This window comes from Galeopterus variegatus, unplaced genomic scaffold (genome assembly GCF_000696425.1).
Source record: "Galeopterus variegatus unplaced genomic scaffold, G_variegatus-3.0.2 Scaffold5863, whole genome shotgun sequence".
In the NCBI taxonomy this organism is placed as follows: domain Eukaryota; kingdom Metazoa; phylum Chordata; class Mammalia; order Dermoptera; family Cynocephalidae; genus Galeopterus; species Galeopterus variegatus.
Genome location: NW_007731974.1, coordinates 46,297 through 67,932, shown reverse-complemented (window position 1 = coordinate 67,932; position 21,636 = coordinate 46,297). Strand labels below are relative to the sequence as shown.

The 21,636-nt window shown below is 35.7% G+C and overlaps 2 protein-coding genes across 2 annotated transcripts in view; one reads left to right on the top strand and one right to left on the bottom strand.

The window, feature by feature from the left end:
* Positions 1 to 11,676, top strand: part of PHYHIPL (phytanoyl-CoA 2-hydroxylase interacting protein-like) — a 60,239-nt gene extending 48,563 nt beyond the window's left edge. The window contains exons 3-5 of the mRNA XM_008590123.1: positions 862 to 1,036; positions 5,289 to 5,406; positions 10,404 to 11,676. Of these exons, the coding sequence (XP_008588345.1) occupies positions 862 to 1,036; positions 5,289 to 5,406; positions 10,404 to 10,938 (828 nt within the window). The 3' untranslated portion in view covers positions 10,939 to 11,676. The remainder of the gene's footprint in view (positions 1 to 861; positions 1,037 to 5,288; positions 5,407 to 10,403) is intronic.
* FAM13C (family with sequence similarity 13, member C) overlaps positions 11,476 to 21,636 on the bottom strand; it is a 49,869-nt gene continuing 39,708 nt past the window's right edge. Inside the window, exons 7-10 of the mRNA XM_008590124.1 lie at positions 20,353 to 20,448; positions 18,717 to 18,913; positions 16,589 to 16,690; positions 11,476 to 13,110 (exon numbers count right to left, since the gene is read on the bottom strand). Coding sequence (XP_008588346.1) covers positions 12,987 to 13,110; positions 16,589 to 16,690; positions 18,717 to 18,913; positions 20,353 to 20,448 — 519 coding nt within the window. The 3' untranslated portion in view covers positions 11,476 to 12,986. The remainder of the gene's footprint in view (positions 13,111 to 16,588; positions 16,691 to 18,716; positions 18,914 to 20,352; positions 20,449 to 21,636) is intronic.

Here is a 21,636-nt window from a genome sequence, read left to right as displayed (position 1 = left end):
GCAACCCTCGGTGTTGCTCCCGCACCTCGCTCAGCCAGTGAGCAGCCGGTCTGTATGTGGGATCCGAACCCTCGGCGGGAGCGCTGCCGCGCTTCCCAAGCGGCGCACTGTAGCAGTGCGCCACTGGGCCAGCCCCTGAGTTCTAATTCTGATTATGCTTTCTGGTGATGGATATTTTCTTTGCTGACATTTGCCTTCTTGCAGCAGCTTTTACATATTTAACATTAAATGATAAATAGTTCAAGATTTGACCTCCTTTCTTAGAATACCATATGCTTGGAAATGTAGTGAATATTCAGCTAGCAGGTTTAATTACCTTATTAATTGTTGTTTAGAAATCAGTAAACTTTTCTGTGACACATAGACTGCATACTTGAATAAAAGTGAAGCGAGTGTAGCTTTATATGTAAAATAGATTCATTTATTTTAAAATATTTATTTTGAAGTGTTTTCTCCTTTCACATGTAAAATATTTGATAATGAGCTATTCTGGTAAAATTATCAGGTAGGATAAATTAAGCAGATGTAATATTTTTTATACAAGATCTACTGAATTTTTTAAAGTTTTGTTACTTAGTATGAGAATGTTGCATTTTGAGGAGCATACAGTTTACAGAGACGAATACTATCCTAGAAATCAAGAAAACTAGAGTCTAAATACATTTGTCGTTAACTAGCTATGTCACCTTGGGCATGTCTCTTGATCAGGTTGTGTCTTGGTTTTCGCATATGGGAGTATCTCTAAACAGCAAAATTCTGCTGTCAGCCAGGAATTTAAGAAGTTTCTCTCTACTGTTTACGGTTGATTAATGTTATCCTGCTAAATTTATTTCCTTACTTCCTTTCTTCCATCTTTCTTAGGATGTTCCAACAAAATTGGTGGCAAAAGCTGTTCCCTTGCCTATGACTGTCCGTGGACACTGGTTTTTGAGCCCAAGAACTGAATATACAGTAGCAGTTCAGACTGCCTCAAAACAAGTTGATGGTGATTATGTTGTGTCTGAATGGAGTGAAATTATAGAATTCTGCACAGCAGGTAAGAGAACTAGGTAGAAATATTTCAAAAAAAATAAAAAACCCACAAAAAACCTTATTTAATTGTTTCTGGAAAGATAATTACAGGAAAAAATACTCTTTTGTTGTAACTATAAGATGGTATGTATTGCACTGGTCATTTTTGCATTGTCAGTAGCACTGTGTAAGAGGATAAACCATGTTGTATTGATTGGAAAGAGCTGAGGTTTTGCTATGAGTAATGGCCTCAAATTACTTCTTTTCTACATGCATAGTTTGGTTTTTTCAAAGTGAAAGCTTTACAAATAAAAATTCATGCAGTTTGAAAATATATTCAGCACATTTTGAGCTTAATTTTGAGAGAGCTTTTTTCTTCTTTGTTTCTTTTTCCTTTTAAAATTTTTTTCGGGCCGGCCCGGTGGTGCACTGGATAATGCGCCGCTTGGGAAGCGTGGCGGCACTCCGCCCGAGGGTTCGGATCCCACATACAGACCGGTTCCCGCTCACTGGCTGAGCGAGGTGTGGGAGCAACGCCGAGGGTTGCAATCCCGTTGCCGGTCCCCGGTCCGGTACGGGGGCAACACTGAGGGTTGCGATCCGTTGCCGGACACGGAAAAAGACAAAAAAAAAAAAAATTTTTTTTTTCATTTTCACAGATATTGAAAGAAGGAAGCCAAGAATATCCTCTACTTTAGGGGAATGGGAGCAGATCTCAATGACTGTCCCTCACAGAAATGTTATTAGAGTTTTCACTTGAGTGCTGGAAGGACTTAAGAAATGCTGTCTCTAAACTAGTGTACTGTATGTGTGTGTATGTCTTTGCCTCATTAAAAACTACAGTAGTCCCCCCTTATCCTTGGGGGATATGTTCCAAGACCCCCAGTGTATGCCTGAAATCACAGATAGTATTGAATCCTATATATACTGTGCATGCATTTCTTTTTCCTTCTTCACAATTTCATGGACGGAAGATGCATTCTTGCCTTAGTAGATCTTAGCAACCTCAGCATATGATTTTTTTTCTTTCCTTTTTAAGTCAAGACATTTCACCTTCCACTTAAAGCATTTTATGCCTTCTCTTTGGCATATCCAAATTGCCAGCATCACTACTCTTGTAATTTGTGGCCATTGTGAAGTATTTTAACAACAGTTATTTGAACACAAGCACTCAGATGCCATGACAATCAATCTGATAATCCAGATTGCTACTAAGTAACTAAGGTGTGGATGTACAGTGTGGATACGCTGGACAAAGGGAAGAGTCATGTCCCAGGCAGGACAGAGAAGGAAGGTGTGAGATTTCATCACACTGCTCAGAATGGCACACAATTTAAAACTTATGAATTATTTATTTCTGGAATTTTCCATTTAATATTTTTAGACCATGGTTGGCTCTAGATAACTGAAACCGCAACTGTGGATAAGTGGGGCTTACCGTACCTTATAGCTGTTTGATGTTGGAAGATCTGATGTGGAGAATCTGTCTTCTTCGATCTTGAACTGTACCTTAATATTTAATTGGAATATTCCAGTATTTTCACTGGAAATGTTACCATTCACCTTACTCATTTATCCATTTGTTCATTCATTCAAGAAACAGGAATTGATTGAGAATTTAGGTTTTGAAGGGTACAAAGTATATCTAGTTGAGTACTTCGGTCATCCCCTCCTCTTATCTCTTAGAATGGGATTTGTTTCTTCCTCTTTGTCTAGACAGCTGTTTCCTATTAAAAAAAAAAAAAAAAAACTGTTGGGAGAGGCTGAATGTATGTTTCAATGTAAGGAGCTTGTAGAAAAGTCTTAAAAACAATTTGCCTCACTTATTTCAGATTGCTTAGCAACTTTCCCCAGCGGAGGCGTCCTTCAGATAAATCAGTACTTTTCCCCCCCATAACCCACACTCACATTATTTTAGACTCATTGCATGCTTAGTTGCTGCTTTATCTCAATATTTTCTGTTGTTTCTTAATCTCATCCTCAGTATAAAACTTCTATGGATATGATAAATGGATGAAATTTTAATTCTCTGTGATTTTAATTTTATCTTCAACCCTTTTTGTTTATTCTATGAGGATGTTGCCAAGGATTGCTAAGGATTTCAGTGTTCGAGAGCAAGGAAAATAGTATCTCTCTGGTACCTTATTTCTCTATAATTAAGATGTCATAGATTATAAAATCCACCTTTTTATGTATCACTGACAATTAGACTACAAAACTGAGTTTTCTTATGACAGTTATTGTTAGACACACATCAGAAATTTGAAAAAATGCATTTTAAAATAGATGGAATAAGGAATTAATCATAGTTCAGTAATCAGTGATGCAATAGCTAAAAACATCCACATTGTATTAACAATGAATAAAGAATTCTCACTGATATAACTTTTACCTGTTTGATGTATCATACTGGAATTAGTATTTCACCTCATTTTTTTCCTGGATTAAAATTCCTCTTTGGAACTATCTCAAGTTTACTCTTTTTTCTGCATTTCTTTTCATTTACTTTCATTGTGCCCTACCAGGAAGGTTTAATCTAAGTAAGGCATGTAAGCACAGTCTCTTCTGACATTGTGTTAATGCATGCAATTTTCCGTAAAGACTACACCAAACAGTATTATAGTATTTGTCCACTAAAAGAAGCTATAATTACTTGCTAAAACCCCATTTGAAATTAGGGAAAGGTACGAAATATTATTTGTTCTTTAGGTTAAAGAAGACCTTTGGCATTTCCAGTTTAGGAATATTTAGATAGATAGATAGACAGATAGCACATACACACATATACACACAGGTATATATAACTCACTCTGTTCTGTAACCTATTTAAGTATGTGAGTGTATGTTTTTATTTCTGTATATAAAGGAAAACATTATGTCTTCATACTTTCATTTACAGTGATCTCCTTGTTGCTCTTTTACTTATGTGCATCCCATAATAATAAGAAAAATGCCAGCTTTTAAATGTGCCACAATGTTTTTCTATAAATTATTTTGCATTTTTATTTCTATGAGTAAAATCTAAGAGGAACTTAATCTGTTCAAAGCTGTTATTTTAGTTTATCAGAATAATTTGGAGACTATATTTCACCTAAGCTTTATCAATAACCCTGACTCTATAAATTTCGAGAAAGCTATTTTATACAAGTTTTCTTTTAATCTGGACATCTAATTCACTAAACATTTACTGAGCCCATACTGCGAACTAGGCACTGTGCCAAGTATTGTATATTAAAAAAAATAGAATGCCACAGACTAATCTGCTTCTGTTCTAGTCTATGACAGAGATAAAACCTTGTTCTTATCCCAATCTTAAAATGTTAATACTTACCATAAGTCATTATTGCCCATATATCTATCACTTTCCTCAGACTGTGAGTTCTTTGAAGGGAAGAATAATGTCTTTTTATCTTTTACCTGATCTTATAGTTTTGCATGGTGCTTTGGACATTGTATGTTGTAATCTAAATGAATGCTTGTTGAGCCAGTAAAGTGGTGAATAAACAAACTCTGCTGCTATGAGCAGTTTAACTCAATTGCTTCTGTTTGGAAAGTCTTACTAACTTTGTAGACCAAAATTTTCTCTTAGTTTCTGGTGCAGGAATTTGACAACAGTTCTCAATTTTCAAAACAAAAAGTTGGTAAAAAAAAAAAAAAAAAACAGATTACTTTGACAAGTGCATTAGATTTTCAAGAGTCTTGTATACTGAAAGACCATCAACTAGGAGCCAGAGACCTAGTCTCTAGGTTACCGGCTGTATGAACATTGAACAAATCATTAGACTTTGACGAGCCTCAATTTCTGCATCAATAAAATGGTCATATTTAGTCTACTTTGTGAACCTCAGAGACTTAGGGTAAATTAAATGGGTATTGTTATTTCTACTTTCCAACTTTGCTATTGATTGTTAATTATAAGCTTCTCTTATTCAATTTATCAGCTGATTGAAGAGAAGCTAGTATGGTGCTGATGGACATTAGTTGGGTTACGAAGAGTTATTTAACATGTTTTTGTTTCAGGATCTTTAATTTATTTCAAAATAGTTTAAAGAATACAAGGATATTCTAAGAAACCATAAACTATAACAAAAATATTTTTGTAGAAAGAAAAATGTACTACACAAGGATAATGAATGTTTTTTTCTTAATGCAATTTCCATTTCACTAAATTGAATTCTCTAAAGGTAAAATTTGATAATCTCTGATTTATTATGGATGTAGTTGGTAATTTTGGTGCTATATTTTTAATAATGGACTTCTTTTTTTGTTATTTTTAGACTATTCAAAAGTTCATCTAACACAACTGTTGGAGAAGGCTGAAGTCATTTCAGGACGTATGCTTAAATTTTCTGTTTTTTATCGTAACCAGCACAAAGAATATTTTGACTATATTCGGTAAGAATCAAAAACCATGTGATGATTTGCATTACTAAATACAATTTCAAATTCTAGGCTCAGGTTTTCCTTGACACTATTTCTGTCAAATAGCATTTCTAGTTTTGTTTTCAAAATACTTAATTATACTGACTTTTATTTCCAAAAGAAATTGAGTAGAAAAAGTCAGATCTTGGAATTTTTTTTCCCCACCTCATTTAGATTTCTTTCAGTAATACCAATTCCTATCTATTTGACTGCAAGTTCTTAAACCTGTGGTGTTTAAAGTGATAAGCATTGCATGTACACACTATTCTTCTACTTCCCAGTGATTCAATCCCCTCTGCCTCATACGAACTACTAAATTTTCTCTCCTCTTTTTGTGGGTTCCTTTAAGGAATTGAAAATGAGAGAATAAAAGGGTGACTGATGAAATATTATGGTGAATCAGGTGGAATTTGTAGGTTTCTGCCTAAGTGGAAATCTCTTAGCCATTATCTTAATTATTTATGAGGATAGTCTTCTCTGTTTCCTTCTGTATTCTAGTGATTTGACTTGTATTTCTAAGATATCCTATGTTTATCACTGGAAGTAGTTCCCTAGAAATTAAAAGGACTCTTTCCCACAGCTAGTTTTGATAATTAAAATAATTATTAATTTAATAATTATAATAGTTTTCATATTTGTAGAAGAGAATAAATAAGCAGATATGTGTTTTAAAGTGAGACTGAGGCTTTTAAAATGACAAATGTTAAATAGGTTTTAAAACTTTTACAGAGCAATCCCTATAATTTGTCGTTTTAAAAGCCTTGATCTCACTTTAATCTCTAAAGGATTCTTAAATTGACAGGACTGTATATGAAAAAAATTTAGGAAGCTTTGTTGTTTTGTTTTGTTTTTTCATACTTCCCTAGTTTCTCTTAATTCAAGATCATGGTTCCAGATCTAAATCAGATCCAAACTGTGAAAAATGCAAAGGGAATCATAGAGAGAGAAGTGTATTTTGACATCTGTGTTCTTCCAATGAAGTACTTCGCAATATCATACTTTTTCATATATTTTGATGGTGAAAAACATTCCAGCTTTTTGTTTGACTATCTTAGAAATACAGAGTTTAGTCCATCACACTCTTAACTGGTTAACTATCTACCCTAGAGTTTGTATAATTCCTAGCGGATGCCATTCACTTAATTTAGAGAGTACAAACTAATAGGTACAGCATAAATTATTGTGCTTGTCAGTTGTCGATTGGGAATGACCATATGTACTCAGCAAGAAAGGTGTTTCTTTATACTTGTTAATCATAAAATTTGAGAACAAAAAGATTTTCCCTATTGCTGTTGCCTTTAGTAAGAAATACATCAACAGATTAGACCATTTCATCTTTGGTTTTACATTTAGATTCCTGGAGTATTGCCAGTGTTTATTTTAGGTGGCCACTGGAGGTCAGTATTTCTCTGATTTTCCCTGTCCTTCAGCTGGGAACTGGCCTTTGTTTTCAGGTACTTCGATAACTCTAAAATTTTGCTCTTCTTTTTTCAAAAATGCTTCCAAGAAGAAAAAAAGAGCACCTGGAAAATGGATAAAATTATTATATATATTATATGATTGAATTCCAAGCTACTAGCATGAAAGATGTGTTTACTAACAATGAAATTTACCTTTGTTGGATTTTCCATAATGATAGTTATAAAATCTATGTAAATTATATCTTGATATAGTAAATATAAATAAATATACTTGCCAAGGCATGGGTACAATTTTTTAACATTGCTTATTAAAAAAGTTATATTAGGGGCCGGCCTGGTGGCGCACTGGAGAGTGCGCCACTTGGGAGCCCCACCAAGGGTTCGGATCCCATGTGGGGACCGGTTCCCGCTCACTGGCTGAGCGTGGCGTGGGCGCAACACTGAGGGTTGCAATCCCGTTGCCAGACCCCGGTACGGGCGCGACACCGAGGGTTGCGATCCCGTTACCGGCCAGTAAAAAAGACAAAAAGGGGAAAAAAAAAAAGTTGTATTAGAAAAATAGCAGACATTAACTTCAGTGGCTCTTGATTTTCTTGTTATGTAATGAACTCTAGTCAGGACACGTTTCCTTGATTAGAGTCCACTTAAAATGTCATCTTGATATTCAGAAACCTTGACTAGAAAAGAACCTTTCAATTATCTAATAAACCTTTCAAATCATTCTAAATTATGAAAAAGTCCTAGATAAATTCTGATTCAGTCCATAATAAATGAACTCATTTTGATCTCTTCCTCTAAAAATGAATGCCTAAATGAACATAGCTTTCCTTTACCCCAAATGAAAATACCACTTTATTTCTTACTCCTTGTCCATGTTCACTAGGTAGCCTAAATACCCTTAAAACTCCTTTCTATATCTGAAAGTTTTCTCTTCAGGAATTCACTGATATTGGTAGACATGTGTAAAAATTTCTGTACTTTTGTTGCCAGATTGTATATCCTCAAAGTTGAGGTTTTGTCACTGATAGTAGGGCATATTTCCTAGTCTAAATTCCTGTTTATATATTTGCTGCTGTTATTATTCTATATAATTGCACTTACTGATTCATGTAGGACACATACCATATAGGCATTTGGGTTTACATGAGAATATAACACAACGGTAAAAAATTTTGACCAGGAACAGCATGGAGTAGACACACTTCTATGTTTGACACTAAGTACAACTAAAAATCCTGGACGTGATATATAAAAGAAATATTAGAAGACTCCGAAAGGTGGAGGAAGAAGAAGGTAGACAAATTAGGGACCTTGGGACTCAAGGAGTGACACAGTGATGAGTTCCCCGTGTTTTCTTTTTACCTCTTATATTCAGTACTAGGTGCTGGGGAAGCTAGCAACTCAGAAGTACCAGTGGACACAGACAAAAACAAATAAACAAAACAAAACAAAAAAACCCCAGAAAGTCTGTTCTCTTTACTCAAAGGACCAAAAAAGGGACTGCCTTGAATACAGAAACCTTTTAGACAATAACTGCCCTACTCCATCCAAACACCATGGGAACAAAAACTGCCGTACCACATCTAACAGTCAAGGGCAAGTGGGGAACCTAGACTTCCACCCTCTCTCAGCCTTAAGGAGGCACCCTTCCTTACTCTCTATTCCTTACTAGGGTGGTGTGAGAAGGCTGAATGGGGAGCCTAGACTTTCCACCACTGCCCAGAGGCAATGAGGCTTGCCACCACAGTATCAGTGAAGGCCACATGGGGACCAGAAATGAGACACCCCTTCACTTTCGCAGCTAGATTGTATGAGAGGAGGCCTGTTGGAAGCCTAAACTCCCACCTCCTCCCAGTGGTAACTGCCCCCCAACTCCTGATATTAGAGGCTGAGTGGGGAACCTGGACTTTTATCCCCATCTGACAGCAATGAAGTGACACCCTGTACACTTCCCCCACTGGTACATAGTCAGAAGAGTCCTGCTAAAATACTAGATTTAAATAAGATCCATAACATAGTACCCAAAATGTCCAAGATACAATTGAAATTCACTCATCATACCAAGAACCGAGAAAATCTTAACCTGAATAAGAAAAGATCAAAAATAGCAACACCAAGATAACACAGATCTTGGAATTATCTAGGATATTTAAGCAGCCACCATAAAAATGTTTCAACAAGCAATTACAAACACACTTGAAAAAATAAAAAATAGAAATAGTAGAGAAATATAAGGAAGTTAATGAAAATTTCAGAGCTGAAAAACATATTAATAGCTAAAGGAAGTTTCTGAAACAGGAAGGAAATTATGAAAGAAGGAATATTGGAACATCAGAAGGAAGAAAGAAAAGTTAGAATAAAAATATAGGGTTCGTTAGAGGGTGACAGTTTCTTGGTCTTACCTTGAATTTGCATTTTTAATAAGCTCCCCCTAGTGGTTTTCAGGTGGCAGAATTGGAGACCCTTTGTTGTTCTAAAGTCAGGGGCAGATCCTGAACACACATCACTGATTCACAAACTCTTTAAGAAGCATGTTGACTGGGGGAACCTCCCTTGCCTGAGTGGTAGCTTGAACTTTTCATCCTAAGTCATGCGGGTCAGAGAGCCAGCAAGAAAAGGAAGGCACGCTCAGAGAATTTTGGAGAGAATTTAACAAAACCACCATTCACAGAGGTGTAGGCAGGGTTAAGGCAGGTAATAAGGGATACTAAAGCAAACAAGAACTATCAAGAGTTTAAAGATGTTACTGTCCTTGCAAATGGAAGGAAATAGGGGGTCACCCAGCAGGAGCAGTAGTCAGGATATATAGTTACTGAAGAACCCAGCCCTGCCAGAACCGCAAGGCTCTAAGCATGGAGAAAGTAGAGGAAGACACATCAAAGGCTTTACTTCCTCCTACCCTTGATCTGCTGGTGCCTCCCATTGGTAGAACTGAAATGGAAGGAAGCAAGGAACAAGGAAGAACTGGATGATAGAGCTCAGATTACAGTGGGAGGCAAGAAAGGTGGAGTATATCTGGGAGTAAGGTAAAGGGAAGTAACCAACACAGTTCTAAGCAAAATGAAGGAGAGATAACTGGATAAGTAACCTGTGCCTGGGTAAAAAAAAAAAAGCCAAAACAAAATAAACAAAACACTTGTGTGCCAATGTAAGTGGACAGCACTCATTTTATGACTAAATTCTAGCATACTTTAAAGAAACATTCAACATATCTAACCAACTAATACTTTTAGTCCAGTTTTCTCTTAAGAAAGCCAATTCTGAAATCCATTAGGCACATAATAGATGTGATTTCACCTGTGAGATTTCTACTTCCTGTTTGATTTTTCTGGCCAGGAAATGTACATTATTATGTTAAATAAAAAAGCAGATCATCTTTACCTTAGGGTTAAGGTTGGAATTCAGCCATCTTTAGGTAACCACAAAAGATACATTCCCCTTTATCTGATAAAGGCATTCAGGCCTTTAACAGTAGATGATTGACTTTTAGGCCATTCACATCTATAAATCACTATTGTATTAAGCAGTCACCTTTCTTTTCTCTTGCAGAGAACATCATGGGAATGCTATGCAGCCCTCTATCAAGGATAACAGTGGTAGCCATGGCTCTCCTATCAGCGGAAAATTAGAAGGCATCTTCTTCAGCTGCAGCACTGAATTCAATACTGGGAAGCCACCCCAGGATTCACCTTATGGAAGATACAGGTTTGAGATTGCAGCAGAAAAACTTTTTAATCCCAACACTAACTTATACTTTGGGGACTTCTACTGTATGTACACTGCTTATCATTATGTGATTCTTGTTATTGCCCCTGTGGGATCACCAGGAGATGAATTTTGTAAGCAGCGTCTTCCTCAACTAAATTCCAAGGATAATAAATTTTTGACCTGTACAGAAGAAGATGGGGTGCTGGTTTACCACCATGCCCAGGATGTCATTTTAGAAGTCATTTACACTGACCCTGTGGATCTTTCTCTGGGCACCGTGGCAGAAATCACTGGTCATCAGCTCATGAGTTTGTCTACTGCAAATGCAAAGAAAGATCCCAGCTGCAAAACCTGTAATATCAGTGTTGGACGTTAATGCCCACTTTTCTTATTCTTATTCTTATTCAATCCCTATTCTTCCCTTAGGAACATTGATTCTCTTTTGTTCATTTTCACCACCAGATGTTTTCCACTGAAGCATGCACATGCCGCTATCACCAAAAACCAACTACCACTTTTCAAATTTCATTCAGAGCCATTTTAGTGTTTCCTATTCCCTACACTTCCCACTACTTTCAATGATGAAATATCCTGTTTTCCTTCTGACACTTTATTGTCTAGATGCTGCAATGTTTTTATTTTTCCTTTATGCCAAACATAACAAAACAATTATATAGACCACTTTAGCAAGATACAAAATAATGGCTTATAAATGGTGTTTAAATATGCATTCATTTTAATATACTGAACAAATATTGGGATAACTCCAAACCGCATGAAAGGGTGTAATTGCAGCATGAGTTAAATCTTGAAGCCTAGAATTGTCAGCACTTCCAACTTGTTGTTTGACAGTGTTATTTATGTTATTTATATTAGCTAACAGGAAACAACTACTGTGTTTCAACATAATAAATATAATACAAAAATATTTTATTTGTATTGTTGTATAAAATATTTACAATCATATAGAAGATATAGAGTTACATTTTAATAGCAATTGTATACATGTCACGAAACCATTTCCCTTATCAAAGATGTAATTTGTAAACCTCAAATAGTTGTGTATCTGTCCTGTTACAAGTAGATGACTTCGATTAAACAAATTTATGAAGGACATTATTCTGATTCATAAAAGTTATAAAATACCTGGTAAATACAGAGAATACAATAAGCCTCTGAATAGTCTGCTTCTGAAATAGTCAATATTCTTTCCATCTAAACTGTATGAAAATGTGAATTTCTTCAACATCATGCTTAACATTACAGAAAATAGATATACAGACGTGGTTGGTACATGGAAGAAAATGTCAACCTTTTACTTGTTTTTACAAAAACAAAAATAAATGTGTTTTAGTACAAAATTACACAAAACAAGATAATTTAGTACAAAATTACACAAAACAAGATAATCACAACTAAAGTTGATGAAGCAAATAAAACTTTCTGGTTTCTTTTCCAAGGTGTCATGGCAAACAATTTCCAAACTTTTCATTTTGTACAGAATGAAGAATAACTACAGCTCATGAGAAAGTTTTTTGACTTTACAAAGTACAGATCTTAGAACATTAAGAAAAATGCATATTCTCAATGGAAAAATAGTTATATAATCTTAGTTATAGTAAACAAAAAGATTAGCAATAATACTATGGTCACATTAGATTATATACTGAAGACACATATCTATCCAAAATACCTATTTTAAAATTTTAATACAGTACTTTATTTTAATATAAGCATCTGTCAATTATAGACAAAGATAATAATTCACAAAGTACATGCCATCAGAATGAACTTTGGTAACCAGAAATGTAAAATTTCAAATAACAGATAAAATAATGTGCTATTTTTATATAGAAATAAAAAATTAGCAGTGACACATTCTAATATATTTTAGGGTACCGAAATCCTAGCAGACTTAAGTGACAAGATAGTATACGTTTTATCACTTAAAAATCTATTAGAAGTTTTAAATAATTTTAATACCTGTGTTCCTTCCTACATGAAAAGCAGAATTTCTTTTTATCCTTTCACTGATTTTTTTAAATCATGCTCTTTTCCATACATCAACATAAACAATCTTTGGACACTAAGTAAACTTTCCCTAATAAGTGGCCCAGCTATGCGTTATTTATGTTTGATAAAATATTAGATGTTTTTGAAATAATTATATTGAATATGAGTTTTCTCCTTGGCATGGAAGAGGCTGAATTTTTTTTACAATTACATGGTTACCTGTTGAATTTTCCCCCCCATTTAAATCCTTCCTCGTATATAATTACACCCGCTATCCTTTCTTAAAAACAGCTAATACTATCACTAAAGTGCTTCCATTTTTGTTATGTCAGAACTACTTAGCAAGAATGGCAGAGGAAAATACACTTGACTTTATCTTGGGTGAAAGTGATCATAAACATTTCCTGAACCTCAAATAGTTTTGGCCACATCTTGCTTGCTGATAAGGACCTCTAATAGTCTCAGTTTCGCTTTTATGTGCTTGTATTCATAGTACTCATCTGCCATTGGTATCTTGTCTTCCTTTTGTGGACTTCTGCAAAACGGAAAATACAGGGTATAGTTCATAGTGAATAAAGTCATTATATATCCTTTTATGATTCATACATGAGAAAGTACAGGGTAGCAGCTTCCACTTGGTTTTTGCATCATGTCTTCTTTACCTTCCCTTTCACTTTCATTGTCTTCACCCTCTTCTATGTGGTATTAGGTTTCTAAATAATAGTACTTTTTGAGAACTTGAATGTCACAGGTGTTTTGCAAGTATGTGGCTCAGAGCCTAGACATATAATAATGCAATGCAGCAAGTGAAAAAGTCTGAAGAGAAAAAAACCAAAACCTTTAAGGCATTCCTTGTCTGGTTATTCTCCCATTACCTGCCTATGCAGAATGTTCAACCCTTATAGTGAGAGTTGTTAAAAATATCAACCTGAAAATACTACAGAAATTTGATTACACAAATGATTTATAAATTTAGGGTGACAAGAAAAAATGCTCAGTTGGCTGTCTTACAAACTTGAAATATTTCCAAGTTTTCTTGTAATTATAAAACCTGTCTCTCTAATGTATAGTAGAAACACCAAGCTGTTTCTTGATTGAAGTAATTTGTAAGAGCCTAAATTACAATGATTCTCTTTGGCACACTAATTCTACTAAGACTAGACATAATAACAATGCATAGATTTGTATACATAAGCAGTCAACAACTGCCTGCCCTTGCTATTTACTTTGAAGAAGAATTGGGTAACATCTGGAGTTAAAACCATTTGCCTCCCCACAAAAAATATGTTGTCAATATATGTTTTTTAAAGGGAAATAATGGTTATAGAGTCTCAGGAGGCTCTTGTCTTCTTGATTAATAAGATAGCCAATGGTTTTTAATGGTTTTTCCACCCATGACTTTGAAATACAAGGCATAGAAAACATAGATGTAGTCACTACAATGACAACTGAATATTTTCTAATATTAGTATGACTGAAACTGGGCAAATTATTTAATGTTTTACCCATAGCCCCCTTCTATTTTCCCAATAGTGAGAAAGAGATATTTCTATTTCTTATAAATGAAAAAAAACCAAGCTAACCTTTAAAGATTCTCTAAGATTGTAGTTACCTACTTGTGTTGCACCACTATATACTACCCTGCAATTTCTGGTACAGAACTCAGAACATAGACAGCATTCCTCTTAAATGTTGTCTAAAATATGTAACAAATTCATTGCCTCCTTTCTGTGTTATGGGCCAAACTTATAGCCTGGTGTCTGAATACTACCTTAATTTATATAAACAGATCTACATGAAGAAATGGTCTAATTATTACAGGAAAACACTAACAACCATTATATAACTTTTTCCTAGTTCTGCATATGCCATTTTGGCTAATAAACAAGAGTGCTTTGACCAAAATGAAAATTTTGCTATGTTTCCTGTATTACCATTATATACAAAGCTATATTACCATTATATAAAAAATACTAAAGAACTTAGCACAGTTTCTGGCTCATACTTGTTAATAATAATGTCATATCTATATGATTATGATGCCACTTAATATGGTAAATACTACCAAGGAGATTTACAGTGCCTTAAAAATTTTAGTAATCCATTTGCATGGTTATTTTACCTTATGGATGGCTAGGCCTTCCCAATAAAATGCCTTAGAGGAACAAGGGTAAGGTCCATATTTTCTAGCCATTCAATTCTTTGATTTTAGTTCTAATAGCTCACTACTTTTGCATTTAGTTGAATTATATCACCACAAGAGGGCATACAACCTTATAGTCAAATATAGGCATATATGAAGTGGGTTTAGGAATCACAGGTGCAGTAGAATACTATTCATAGAACATAACTAACTTCCTTGTATGTCAAAAGACATGCCAAGTAACATTGCAGGTCTACCAGGCAGAACTACAAGTACACTGGGAAGTTCTCAAACTCTTTATGGTATACACCTGGGTTCAAATTGGTAAAAATGTCAATTTATTCAGGGAAATCTAAGTTATAAAAAGCATGTATGCACATCTTAAAGTGATTAACTCATTTTTCATATGTAAGGACTATTTAGATTTAGAATATTGTTAACATCTCCCCAAATATTTCCCCAAATGAAAAATTTCCACAGAGTTCTTTTAATCTAAAAGAGCTACAGATCAGGAACTTCGATACAAGTCATATATATACCCAAAACATATAGCAGACAGTCCAGACAGTCAAAGTCACCATTCCAAGGAATGTTTTGTAGGAAAGCTGCATGAACATTTTGTAAAAGAAAAAAAGTATGGAAAAAGAAAATAAATAAGAAATCATGTTTTACACTTTAGGTTTGGCAGCCACATAACATTTATTACTAGATTAGCAACATCAGCAGAAAGGTAAGTAAATTGGACTTGTAGCAATCAACAGGAAAGGAAGATTTCATGTAGAAAACTAGGTGGGTTACATCTGTATTATCTAAGTACAAAAAGGTTTTCACTTAATAGGTCCAGTCCCAGTGAACAGCCCTTATGAACTGAAATGGAAGAGCTGCCAAGTACTTAGAGGGAAGCAGACCAAGCTTGAAAGTGTCTTTAAAAAATAGTCCCTTTCCATTAGGGCAACCCTTAGGCTGCTGAACTGAAAGTAGTTCAGGAAAAGCAAATACCTGGATGGAGAGGAACAAGGAGCCAGTATAGCGCTGACTCCAGTGCTTATGCTCTGAAATGCAAAGGAAGAATTCAGTCTCACCTGTGCCACTTAATGGCTTTGTGACTTTGGAAAAGTTACACCCTTTACTGATTTATTTATTTTTTAAAGATTCATGTTCCACATGACAGCTGTAGCTTTTCAGAGTATCCCAGGAGCCCAATCATTTCAGTTTATAAAGGAGGAAACTGAGGTTCAGGATAGCTAAATGGTTTGTCTCTGTCTCTTCCAGAAGCAGATCAATAACACTTATTTCCTAATTACACATGTAATCTGGATGATACACCAAAAATTAGAAGAAACTAATGGAATGTATAATGAGATTTGGGTTGAGACAGTAAAATAGAGGACAAATAGAGGATCTGAGTAAACATTTGTTTAAGGGATGGAAAGAATGGCTATGAACTTTTGACCAAATCTTGAAATAAATTAAGGGAAGATCCTGAATTTTAAAGGAGATATTTAAAGCAAAGGAAGAATTATTATTTGATAAAGTAAGGAATAATTTGTGAAAAATAAGAAACCAAAAATAAAGAAGTTATATGGGCTGAAAAACCAAATAAGTTTTTAAATTCAACAGTTACAATGAGATTTATTATGCAAAGTTAGGGATTTTTAGAGTTTATCATTATTTTTTAAAGATTGTTATACTTGACAGCTACAGTCTCCCATAAAACATCCCTAATAATTATCAGAATGTTGCATTGGACAAATCTGAGTCTAAGCCATTGTGGAAATTATTTACATCTTATATAAAGTCACTGTTCCTACAAAAAGTTGCAGTTCATTCTTAGCAATAGTGCTGTAGGAAATATTTTCTGCCCACTTACCTTCCTGTTTGTTTAAAAAACTGTTCTTCAAATTCTCTTAATGCTTTCCGCAGTCTCTTCTTGTCAGCTCTAGTTTCTCGGAGATGGTCAAGAAGTACAGGCCTATATCAGGTAAAATGTACATTTGCCATTATTGAGCACTGGCATAATAGCATCATGAGCAGATTTATCTGTTCAGCAAAAAAAAAAAAAAACACATAACAATTGAGAAGTGTTCTGATCATAAAAAAGTGTTTTGGAGTAAGTATGGCACACATGGCCTGACCGTAGGGGAGCACATAAGCATAGGAAATTACCTGATAAAAACAATATCATAGGAAAGGAAAAAGGACAGATAACAGGCAAGCAGATTAAGTCTATTATAAGAAGTGGCAAGGGTAATGGCAATATGAATGGGTGAGAGAGTAACAGACATTTTGAAGGAATACTCATCAGTATTTGGTGGTAGACTAAACAAGAAACACAGAGGAAGAGATTTTTTTAAAATTCTATCCTCCAGGGCCGGCCCGGTGGTGCACTCGGTAGAGTGCGGCGCTTGGGAGTGCAGCGGTGCTCCTGCCGAGGGTTCGGATCCCATATAGAGACTGGTCCGCTCACTGGTTGAGCGCAGTGCGGGCGCGACGCTGAGGGTTGCGATCCCATTGCCGGTCGCGGTACGGGCGCGACACCGAGGGTTGTGGTCCCGTTACCAGTCACGAAAAAAGACAAAAAGGAAAAAAAAAAATTCTATCCTTAATCTAGAGTATAGGGAGAATGGCAAAACCCATGGGAATGAAACTAAGACCCAGAAGAAAGTTGTAGTTACGTTGCAAATTTTATTCACTTCATTCTACTAAGACAGGAGAGAAAAGTCATACACTTCAGAACAGGAATTTTTTTCTGGTCCGCTCACTGGTTGAGCGCAGTGCGGGCGCGACGCTGAGGGTTGCGATCCCATTGCCAGTCGCGGTACGGGCGCGACACCGAGGGTTGTGGTCCCGTTACCAGTCACGAAAAAAGACAAAAAGGAAAAAAAAAAAATTCTATCCTTAATCTAGAGTATAGGGAGAATGGCAAAACCCATGGGAATGAAACTAAGACCCAGAAGAAAGTTGTAGTTACATTGCAAATTTTATTCACTTCATTCTACTAAGACAGGAGAGAAAAGTCATACACTTCAGAACAGGAATTTTTTCCTGGAGAACTTGTGTTTCAGAGACTAAACTCCCTGAAATTATATACGGGCATTTTCTAAAAAAAGTTCCATTGATATCAAAAAAGTCCAACCCCCCCTAAAAAAAGTAAGAAATAGCAGCTTTAGAATAATACCAAAAAAACCAAAAACAGCCAAAAGAAAAAGGATTTTCTGCTTCTGAACAGGTCACACTTCTTTGAACTGAAATTAAGATACCAACTGGTTTTACAAGCACATTAAAATCTCAATTTATAACTTAGTCCTTGATCTCACCTCATACCTATTTTGGAGCATAAACTCACCTCACTATATAATACATGTTAAAGAAAATCTCATAATCCGTGCTGTACAAACCAAAGAAGGTCAAATGATCAAGAGGAATGCCAGATACTGAATAATGGTAATAACAATAATGATAATACAGTATTAAAGGAACTCCAAAGAGCTCCTGATCAAGGCTATAAGAAAACAAAGGACAACTTGTTTACATAAGGCCCTTGGGATTCCCAATCTGACACACATCTAAATGGAATGGACTAGGATAAAGGCCCTGACAACTGTTGACCCACACATTTTCAAAGGCCAGCTCAAGGCAGGCCAGTTAGCTCAGCTGGTTAGAATGCAGCCTTATAACACCAAGGTCACAGGGTCAGATCCTCATAATCGGCCAAACACACACACACACACACACACACACACACACACACACACACACACACACACACACCTCAAAGGCCAGCTCTGCTTCAAACCAGAAGAGAGTCAGACTAGTACTAGAACCCTGCCAAAAAGAGGTGTGATTACAGCAAATTGAACATTAGCATCTGTGGCACCATTACGACTTTATTGGGAGCTGTGGCTCCTCATGGCTTTGTCTCCTTGATTCTTCATTTAAAAGGTACCCCAGACCAGAAAGAGTTAAAAGGACACTCCACACATAGGATTCATACTCACATGGTGGCTTCATGTAAATTGGACATGGAGAGAGCTGGTTGTTTCACTTCTTTCTTTTCATCTGGTAGCAACACCCTAACAGGCTCAGCCTCATTAGAGTAGGTGACATGATCGCCAATAGTAAGATGAGATGCCGGACCTGGCAAAGAAGATTGTTGGCTTTGCTCAGGACAGTCTTCATCTGAGTCCTCTTCCTCCTGCTTATCACAGGAAAAGTTAAACAAACAAAGTCACGAAATGTTAACTGCCTCTGGAGGAAGCAAAAACAGGAAGGGGAATCATAAAAGACACCAGGAAAACCAGTAGGTGACCCTTGTGCCTACTGAGAACTGGGAATGGAAGCTACCAACAGGAGCTCTCCCTCAGTTGCATTCCATTTAGTTTTTAATTTGCAGAAGTTAATGAGCAAAGAGGCACCCATGCTGGGCCATATGTTCACCAAGTTCATCTGTGTTTACTGGGTGAAACACTTTCAATTGCACTGCCACTTCCCTATCACCCACACTTTCTAGGCCCCATCTTCATACCAGTGATATGGGTTAGGATGAGATGGAATTAAGACACCTTTTGTTATCTAGAAACACACCAAGTCAGGTCCCGGTATGGGCCACATTTAGATACAGAGGATAAACTGACAAATTCAGAGAAAAGCTCTTTGAAGGCCAAAGCAAAGTGGGGTTACTCTGTAACATGTTCTGATAATTCATATCACAACCAAAAGATCTTACAGGAAATCTGAAAATTGTACTCCATTTTAAATTATATGTCCTTAATGGGAAAATTTCAAAGATTATGAATCATCATTCTCTTAGTGTCTTTAAAAATATAGAGGTATAAATGTACTCAACTATACTTAAATTTACATTTGTCAGTATTTATTCCTTTTTACATTGGTATCTTGAGCATATCTTGTTCTGATATTGATGGAGTAGGATTTGTGGTGCTTTTCTAGTTCTGTATTTCCATAAATCATTCTTTAGTAAAAGCAATCTAACTCAATTTCAGTACTCCTATTTTATATTGAAATAAGTCTACTCATATCTTGTACAGTATGGTCAAATAGTACCAAAAAACAAATGTTGCATTATGTTAAGGACTATATTATCAATTTTCTTATTAAAGGAGAAAAATTAACCATCAGGCACAGAATACAAAGACTTCATTTGTCCAGCTGTGTTATAAACTAGACAGTGCTAAACTGAAATCTATCATTTTTTTTTTTACTTCACCCAAGGCAATGAAAGCAAATGTTAAAACTTGCTTTAAGCATACAACTGTTTCACAATAGTTGTAATTATCAGCCACTGTTAAGTAAAATACTGGGTTTAGAGAAGACCACATTTCCACTTTTTGGAATAACAACTGGTCTTATTATCATGCTTTAAGCATACAACTGTTTCACAATAGTTGTAATTATCAGCCACTGTTAAGTAAAATACCGGGTTTAGAGAAGACCACATTTCCACTTTTTGAAATAACAACTGGTCTCATTATCCACTTTTTGGAATAACAACTGGTCTTATTATCAGTAAATACTGCCAAGAAGGCTCCTTTATAACTCTCATAGTGCTAACTATGACATAGTGCTAACTAAACAATACAAAGCACCAGTACAGGTGCAAACATTCTGACTTACAATTGTTGGAATAAGAGAAGGCGTTGACAAGATTTGCTTGATAATTCTGTATCTGTCATAAAGAGGTTTTATGAGGTTCTTGTCCTGCTTAGTTACCTGAAAAACATGAAATTAATTATCGTTCCTTTCTCAGACAAGAGTGAAACATGTCAGTAGTTTTAGCAGGCAAAAAAATTCATGAGGCCTCAAAGTAAAGGATTATAATACTATAATGCAACAGTAATTAGAAAAATAGTAATGGACGTAATCATACAAAGCAACTTCTAAAGAGAAAGGTTTGGTCAATTTAGATTTCTAAACAGGGAACTGCAAATTAATATTGGTCTTGAAATCCGAGAACATGAGTTCAGGTAACTTGATTCAAAACTTACAAGCTATTTTTAACATGGAAAATTATGTAATCTTTGAACCTCAGTTTCCTAACATGGCAGAATGAGGATTGCTTTTAATAAGTTATCATATGTAAATGTCCCTGGTAGATTAATATCCAGAATATACAAGGAACTCAAACAACTCAATAACAAGAAATCAAATAACCAATCAAAATATGGGCACAAGAGCTGAATAAACATTTCTCAAAAGAAGACATGCACATGAACAACAGGTATATGAAAAAATGCTGAACATCACTACTCATCAAGGAAATGCAAATCAAAACCACAATGAGATATCATCACACTCCATTTAGATTGGCTATTAACAAAAAGACAGAAAATAACAAATGCTAGTGAGGATGCAGAGAAAGGGGAACACTTATACACTTTTGGCAGGAATGTAAATTAGTACAACCGCTATGGAAAACAGTGTGGAGATTCCTCAAAAAACTACAAATAGAACCATCATATAATCCAGCAATCCCACTACTGGGTGTATACCCAACGGAAGGGAAATCAGTATGATAAAGAGGTATTTGCATCCTCATGTTTACTGCAGCACTATTCACAATAGTCAAGATATGGAATCAACACAAGCGTCCATCAACAGATGAATGGAATAAAGAAAATGTGGTATACATACACAATGTAGCAATATAAGGCCATAAAAAGAACGAAATTCTGTCATTTGAGGCAACATGGATTAGCTTAGAGAACATTATGTTAAGTGAAGCAAGCCAGGAACACAAAGAGAAACACCACATGTCTCTCTCATGTGGAAGCTGAGAAAGTTGATCACATAGAAGTAGAGAGTTAGAATGGCAGTCACCAGAAGTTAGAAAGGGGAGGGGGGGGCCGGCCCGGTGGCGCACTGGATAGTGCGCCGCTTGGGAAGCGTGGCGGCGCTCCC